The sequence below is a fragment of the Salvelinus namaycush genome, chromosome 3 (assembly GCF_016432855.1).
Source record: "Salvelinus namaycush isolate Seneca chromosome 3, SaNama_1.0, whole genome shotgun sequence".
NCBI lineage: Eukaryota > Metazoa > Chordata > Actinopteri > Salmoniformes > Salmonidae > Salvelinus > Salvelinus namaycush.
In genome coordinates this window covers 97,680,243-97,687,753 of record NC_052309.1, presented here as the reverse complement: position 1 = coordinate 97,687,753, position 7,511 = coordinate 97,680,243, and the positions used below count along the sequence as shown (strand labels likewise).

At 42.0% G+C, this 7,511-nt stretch overlaps 1 protein-coding gene across 1 annotated transcript; it reads right to left on the bottom strand.

Annotated features, from left to right (window-relative positions):
• Positions 1–212: 212 nt before the first annotated feature.
• Positions 213–7,116, bottom strand: LOC120044730 (arf-GAP with dual PH domain-containing protein 2-like). The gene is made up of 11 exons (XM_038989409.1): positions 6,891–7,116; positions 4,289–4,419; positions 3,868–3,959; positions 3,390–3,478; positions 2,819–2,925; positions 2,387–2,536; positions 1,877–1,960; positions 1,158–1,220; positions 953–1,030; positions 594–822; positions 213–283 (listed from the first exon to the last, which is right to left on the bottom strand). The coding sequence occupies exons 1-11, from the start codon at positions 6,976–6,978 to the stop codon at positions 255–257; spliced, it is 1,140 nt and encodes a 379-aa protein (XP_038845337.1). The 5' UTR covers positions 6,979–7,116; the 3' UTR covers positions 213–254.
• Between the last annotated feature and the right edge of the window lie 395 nt (positions 7,117–7,511).

Here is a 7,511-nt window from a genome sequence, read left to right as displayed (position 1 = left end):
CTCTCTCTCGAAAGTCAACTCTTCCCTCAGCTCTCTCTCAAAAGTCAACTCTTCCCTCAGCTCTCTCTCAAAAGTCAACTCTTCCCTCAGCTCTCTCTCAAAAGTCAACTCTTCCCTCAGCTCTCTCTCAAAAGTCAACTCTTCCCTCAGCTCTCTCTCAAAAGTCAACTCTTCCCTCAGCTCTCTCTCAAAAGTCAACTCTTCCCTCAGCTCTCTCTCAAAAGTCAACTCTTCCCTCAGCTCTCTCTCGAAAGTCAACTCTTCCCTCGGATGTTGGCTTCAGCTGAAACAAGACAAGCCAGAAAAGCGTATATTAGTTTATTCACCATATGGTGTATGAATATATACTATGTACAGTACGTGCATAGTGTGTGTTTATGTGTGTGTGTGTGTGTGAGATAGGGGGTTGGTGGCACCTTTATTTGGGAGGACGGGCTCGTGGTATAGGCTGGAGCGGAATCAGTGGCATGGTATCAAACACATGGTTTCTATGTGTTTGATGCCATTCCATCCGCTCCGTTCTGCTCATTATTATGAGCCGTCCTCCCCTCAGGAGTCTCCTGTGGTGTGAATACTGGTGACACGGCTCTTACTGGTGTAGTCCTGGGGCTGCATGGGTTTAGAGATGACCTGTCTGAGGGCCTCCACCCACTCTCTCTGCTCCCTCTCCTGCTCACACATGAAGACAAACTGGCGGTCCGGCGTCTCCACTGTGACTCCACACCTCCACCTGTTGCCTCTGGTCCTTTTGGGAATGCACTCACTCACTGAGTAACCATTGGTCTCTGTGCCGATGAACACAACTCCCAGCTCCTCAGCATCCTGTAGTAAACAGACACACACAACATGTTGATAGTGTAGAGATTAGGATTCGAGTGATACACACAGGTACATAGCGAATACACACACACACACCCTTTTGAGATGATGAGGAGGTGGATTCCTTTCTTACCAGCTGGCTTTTGAAGTAAAGGAGCTTCCTGTCTTGGGAGTCCAAGATGAACCATCTCTTTTTGAACGTCTCCTTTTGCTTCCCAACAAATACACTTTAATGTCACTGTGTTCATAATGCGATTACATTGTAACAACCAGGTCACTTTATGTTTCTTCTATCCAATGTCATTATTTAGTATGATAATCACAAAGTAACTACCTACCATAGGACCTGTTTTCTCCATGTATCCTTCTTTGAGGTAGTTTCTGGTAATTCTAGTCCTCAACTGTCAGAATACACATAATGAAGAGGAATACAGAAGAAGCATTTATAAGCATCAATTCATTTATTGCTAATTGCAACAGTAGTTATTGATTGCTACGGTTGCTGAATATGTCCTTAGGCACTAGGAACCACTGTCTGTTCTTCAGGAAATATTTACATCTAAATATACTGGTATTCTGCAACATAAAACCAAGCCAATAGTTACTGGAAATACTATCTTGTGACACCCTCTCAAAGCTGAAACGTGTTGAACTTCCTCTAATGCATTGATTCATAGAAGTATGTCTTAACAACACCCTATAGTTTCACGTTTTATTAGTCGTATGTACAGGATACACATGGTATACACCGTCCAATGAAATGCTTACTTGCAAGTTCTTTCTCGACAATGCAACAACAATAAGAAAATCTAAGAATAACAACATAAAGTAAATGGCTCAGTAGAATATAATAGACATTTTATCATAAGTATAATACAGGAATTTATAGTATGTTTCCACCCTAAAGTGAATGGTCTACAGGGGACAATAAAAATACCAAAGACATTGGTAGCCTCTGATTTAATGGAAATAGATACTGTGCCGGTACAAACATGGTTGAAAAGAAGGGCATATACCAGAGAGAACTTTACTGAAATATAGTCTAACAAACACTTACTTCTTTATCACTTCCTGTGGGGTATGCTGTTTTCAGGTAGGCAAAGCGAGCAGCTCGAATGGCATTGAACCAGTTGACAATCTCCTGAGCAGGGAAGACTAGTAAGCTTTACACACTGATATACAGCATAATCTGCTACAGGAGGATGCCATAAAAACTATCTCCAACCAACTGTGAATACAAGCAGATCAACAGAGATCTCAGACAAAAAATACTAACAAAAGCTTGTTTTGCAAAGTTGTAAATATTTTAGCATGGCTTCTTGCTCACTTATCCACTTCCTCGTGTTTTGGATGAGGCCATGTGGCGGCAAACGTCTTTCTCTTATCTCACCTGGTAGTACCAGGAGATCAGTTTGTGATTTATCCAACTCCTCTGTAGTTTTCACTTTCATAACAAACATATGGCAAAGGAGTTGTATAAAGCACACAGTGACAGATCTTTGATCACCAGGCTATACAAAAGCTACTCTTCTATAATAAAGAGAGAAATACAGAGAGAAATGCCCACCTCTCCACTTTCGTGGTAGACAAAAATACTTCTGGTGTGGCTGTCTTCCTGGTAGGTAATCTGCAGACCATGGGCGTGACCAATTTTCTCAGGTTGAAAGGTCACATTCACATCTTTGATGGAGATGAGCGCTTTGGGCCCTTTGGACAGCTGAGGGCGCAGAGTGATGATGCGTACAATGCAAGCCCAGTGAAAGCTCAACAATGTGGCTTAACTATTTGTAAGCCTGACTTGAGAGAAAACTGAACATATGTCATAGTCAAATGATGTTAAGATGATTCACAAGTGAACCCCTGTAAATATTAGCAGAGCTATGGCACTGAACTCTTTTCACCTTTCAGTAGTCACACTTTCAAAGTATGTGACCATAAACAATTTAGAAATTTGGCCGTGCAGCAAAGCTACCCAGCATGTCAATGACCTCACACTTACATCCTCCTTGTTGTAGTAAGCCAGGGTGAATTCCTTCTCAGACAGAACAAACTTCCTTCTCTGCAACTGTCCCTTCCCCTTCTTCCACAGCATCCCTTCATAGAAACCTGGAATGGACCGAAAGAAGTGTACTCTGTTACGTTTCCGTAACTCATCAATACATGTGGGTATGACGCTCATGTCTCTGTGTGTGGTTTTCACTCAAGTGAACGATGCTCTGCTGTAGATCTACAGAAGTGTCAGTGTGACAAGAATAGGTTTTTCTTGTCAATGAACAAACTACATTGACCCTGCAAAATGCCTCACTGTGGACAATATTTCCATTTCAATGTATGTCATTTAGCAAACGCTTTTATCCAAAGCGATCTACAATCATGCGCGCATACATTTGTCATGTATAGGTGGCCCTGGGAATTAAACCTACTATCCTGGCGTTTCAAGAGCCATGCTCTAACAACTGAGCTACAGAGGACCACAATTAAAATACAGAAATATAGAAGAAATGGCAGAGGTTCTATGTGTTATAACATGTCATTTGAACGTCCACAGACAAGCAGTAAAGCCAGTTCACCTGTCGTGTAGGCCAGTGGAGGATACTTTGTCTCGCCGGTAAATTCCATCCTCTCATATTTTGCTCTTATCCACTGCTCCCTTAAGACGCTGGGGGTAAAAAGAATGAGATGTTCTACAGTTTCACAGGCTTATCGGATCATTGAGTCCACAGTTTCTCCTGCATTGTTTTAGAAAGGGTGAATAAAAACCCTAAGTATTGTCCATTGCATTTATTTTTCTTAAACCTTCAAAAGACAAATAATTTTTCATTGGGAAGGAGAGACAACAATTTACTGACTGGTTAAATGATTTATAATTCCACTGTCATAAGTTCCACTTCTTTATTTTTTTTAACAATACAATCTTTTCCTTCCCTTTCCTACATTGGTGCGCAAAGTCAGCATCCTTCAACTTCCCTAAATGCTGCCATTCGAGTGCCCGGTGCCAAGAGCACTTGTCAGTGAAGTAGTGAAATGACCTGGGATGGCAACACTTACGCACAGTCTTCTTGCTGGGGCCGGTAGTAGAATGCCGGGACTGCTTTCTCATAGATGGCTCTGCCTGTGGCATTTCCATTGGTTTTCATGAACTTTGTTCACAAACAAACACCCCAAAAGAAGGAAATTGACAGAGGACATAAATACATTGTATTGATTAAGATTGCAAACCAAACCAGTACCCAAAGTGGTCCTCCAAGATGAGAACCTGGAGTGTAATTGTCATATAGTGGTCACAAAACCTGGTCTTGAAGAGATACTGGTTGTGAAGGCTTTTATTCCACCCCAGCACAAAGTTAATGATCATTTTTGATGGATTGATCTGGTTAGTGTTGGGCTGGAACGAGACACCTGAACACCCTGTAAGATCTCCAGAACCAGGGTTGGTGTTGACCACTGCTGTAAGAGATCCATTCAGTACCTTCACTAGCTCGTCATCCCAGAAGTCGAGCCGTATGGATTTGACGCGGCTGATGTTGGACAGGTTGCGGTGCACTCCAGAGCAGTTCAGACACACAAATAAACCCAGCTTATAGGACGCCCAGTCAGGATCTATACAGTGTATGCAGAGGACGGGAGGATCACCAGAAAGAGACAAGGCTCAAGATCACTCAAAACTCATGGAAAAACAGAGATCAAAGAATGAATGACCATCTCTGTGTGGTGTCACTCAGCACTGAAAATCACTGATATCTATCAAAATAGTCAATGGTGACCAGGCCGGTCCTGGCTATTCGGTCACCCTAGGCAAGACAAAAATATTGCTGCCCCTGCAAAACTAGAAATAGTACCAGTAAGCAAACTGACGTTGAAAAGACGTATTTTCCAGACGTTGAAGTTAAATTCATTTTTGGTTCTGAATGAAAGTTAAAAACATGTATTTTCCGGACGTTTGAAATCAGGTTCATTTTCCTTTCTGAATTAAAGTTGAAAAGACATAATTTATAGATATCTATGTTTGGGCCAAAATCAATGCTTATCCAGGCCGGATCAAAAACCAACGTCTGTGGAAATCAAGGCCGGGCTGGACTGCACCAAAAAACAACTGCTGGTCCGTGCTTACTGGGGTGTCGCCTACCCTGTCCACCTGCCCTGTCCACCTGCCCTGTCCACCTGCAACGTCATTTTATGAATGCCCATCCATGTGTTAGGCCCACCGTTTGTAAAACAGGCTGTTGCATTTGCTTTATTAGTCCTGATTCCTGTGACTAATCAATTTGGCTATTTAAGCTCTAAATATCAGCTACCTAACTTTATCAGGAGTTATCCTGAGCCTATTTGCAATGTGTTTACACCACAGGAGGATGGTGGCACCTTAATTGGGAAGGATGGGTTCGTGGTAACGGTTGGAGCGAAATAGGTGGAATGGTATCAAATACAACAAAACACGTCCTCCCCTCAGCAGCCTCCACTGGTTTACACAGCAGGAAATGCAGAAGTATTTTATTTTTCACTATGATCAGCTCATCAAAAACAAACTTGAAACCACTGATCATGACAATTTAGCCCCTATGGTGAAACTCCTGGACAGCAGTTGTAGCCTGATTATCCATTCCATATCATCCATTTTACTTTGACCTGTCCTGTTTTTAGGATATTGTAATGAGCCTGTAAGGCCACCGAAACTCACATGTAGTTTGTTGACTAACATAAACATTCTAGGACGATTATTTCCCATGAAATAATCAAGTTGTCATTTATTGTAATATACACAGTGCACCCCAGCACTAACCAGAAACACACAAGCGCCTCTCGAAAAACTCTCACTCAGCATGCCCCAGCGTCATCATCACATACAGCAACTAATTTGCATAACATAGGCTGAGAGACGCTCGAATGTGTACGCACATTACAACGGTGTGTTCATAAATGAACTTTGGAGTGCCTGAGTGCGCTCTGTGGGTGTGTTCGTAAATTCAAAGCATTGTCAGATTGTCTGTTCATAAATTCAGTGTTTTGCTCCCGGAGCGCACTGGCGGAGGAGTAGGGTTGATCCGAGCGTTCTGACCTCACAACTCAAGCTAACTTGGCTAGCTATCCACTTCCAGACAAATGAGAGAACACCTCACTCTGTAAGGCTGTTTTCGTGTTATCTAGAGCGTTGGTGACTAACTGTGCTGCTGGCAACAATTTAATAACTTGTTTTTGCCGACGTTGACTGACACCTGTCATGTTCAACGTGTGTTGCGCGTTGGTAAATTCATGTTACTCTGCGCTCTGGCACAAAGACGAGAGTGCTCTGAAATGGGAGTAGATCGCCAGAGTGAATTTACGAACGCACCCAATATGTTGTTGGTTAACATGTCAGCACATTTTTTTATTTGATTGGGCGTCATTTAGTTAGGCTATTTGATCGGAGAAACCTGCATGATGTCTCACTACATTGTCATACCTTTTATCTCCAGCCTGTGGGCTACAGAAAAGGCCACATACCATTTCTATCATATAGGCTACTATATCTGCTACATGATTTATGTTAGATTGTTTTTTTGGACGGAAAGTTGGTGGAGTATGGCAGCGATGCGTCTCTCCAACAGCACCCCAGAAAGGCGCGCTGGGAATGGACAAGCTAAATATTTTGCGCCCCTGCCTTTAACAAAGTGGGCACTGCTTATCACAGAGCGGCATCAGCGCTCACCTAAAAAAGCCATATGACGCTGGTTGAGAGAAATTGACATTGTTTTGAGGAATAATTACGTGAGGTTGTATGTGTTGTTAGAGGTGCGTCTTGGTCAGTTTAGCTCAGAAAATGACACTCTCTTCAATCTGCCGCCATAGGCGGTCGCCTAATGAGCGGGCAAGCCTTGTAGTTAGAAGTTATTGTTGAGTAGTGAGAAAGCAATGTCTACATGACACACACAAGCATTTACCCTACACATGACTATTTAACACACCACACACATACAAGTCAGAACATGGGCTGATTTAATTCATGTGTACAAATAGTACACTCATTGGCAACTTCATCCCTAGCTCATTTCTTGAATTGACTAGGATTTAAATGGAACTACATTGTCACTCACCCGGCGCGCCACAGTCTGCGCATTGATTGTTTTCTGGCAGTTTCCCCAATTCCAGCAAAATCGTTTTGTTTCGGTCCTTGTTTGCCATTATTTTGCGAATATAAATCTGTATCGATTTTGGTTAAATATGAGTGGTGTAATTAGCCGTTTACGTAACGAAATACAAATGTTGACGTTTCTGTGAGTTTGGATGAAAACTGGAACGTGTGTACCAGTACGGTATGTAGGATCATGACGAACGTAAAATGCTTGTGATTTTTATTTTGTAACCTCCCACTACAGATATGCAAACATGACGCGTGTGGTTTTGTTTGATACGCTGCGTCTGCGGCTTGTTTTTTATTTCCAAGTTTTATTACATTAAATTTACCAAAAGATGTAAACAATACAAAACTATTTCATAATCATTTCTGTTACATTAGATTGTGTTGTGATCAATCTAACCCGACTTGATTCATGTTTATATATCTAAAAAGACATCCTATCCAATGATTTATATATACACACCGACAGAAGCCGCTGTTTTGAAGCAACTGCGCCTCCATCTTAGCATCGTTATACTTTTTGGGGGGGGAAGCTATAAAATGCATTTACCCATGTTTACATTTGTTTTTGCCATGT

Excerpts from the sequence above, each read along its gene's own strand:
- LOC120044730 (XM_038989409.1), bottom strand. The coding sequence starts at position 6,978 with ATGGCAAACAAGGACCGAAACAAAACGATTTTGCTGGAATTGGGGAAA. Across the intron at positions 2,537-2,818 it reads CTTACTACAACAAGGAGGAT|CTGTCCAAAGGGCCCAAAGC; the intron begins GTAAGTGTGAGG and ends CTGCGCCCTCAG. Across the intron at positions 1,031-1,157 it reads TGGAGAAAACAGGTCCTATG|CAAAAGGAGACGTTCAAAAA; the intron begins GTAGGTAGTTAC and ends TTTGTTGGGAAG.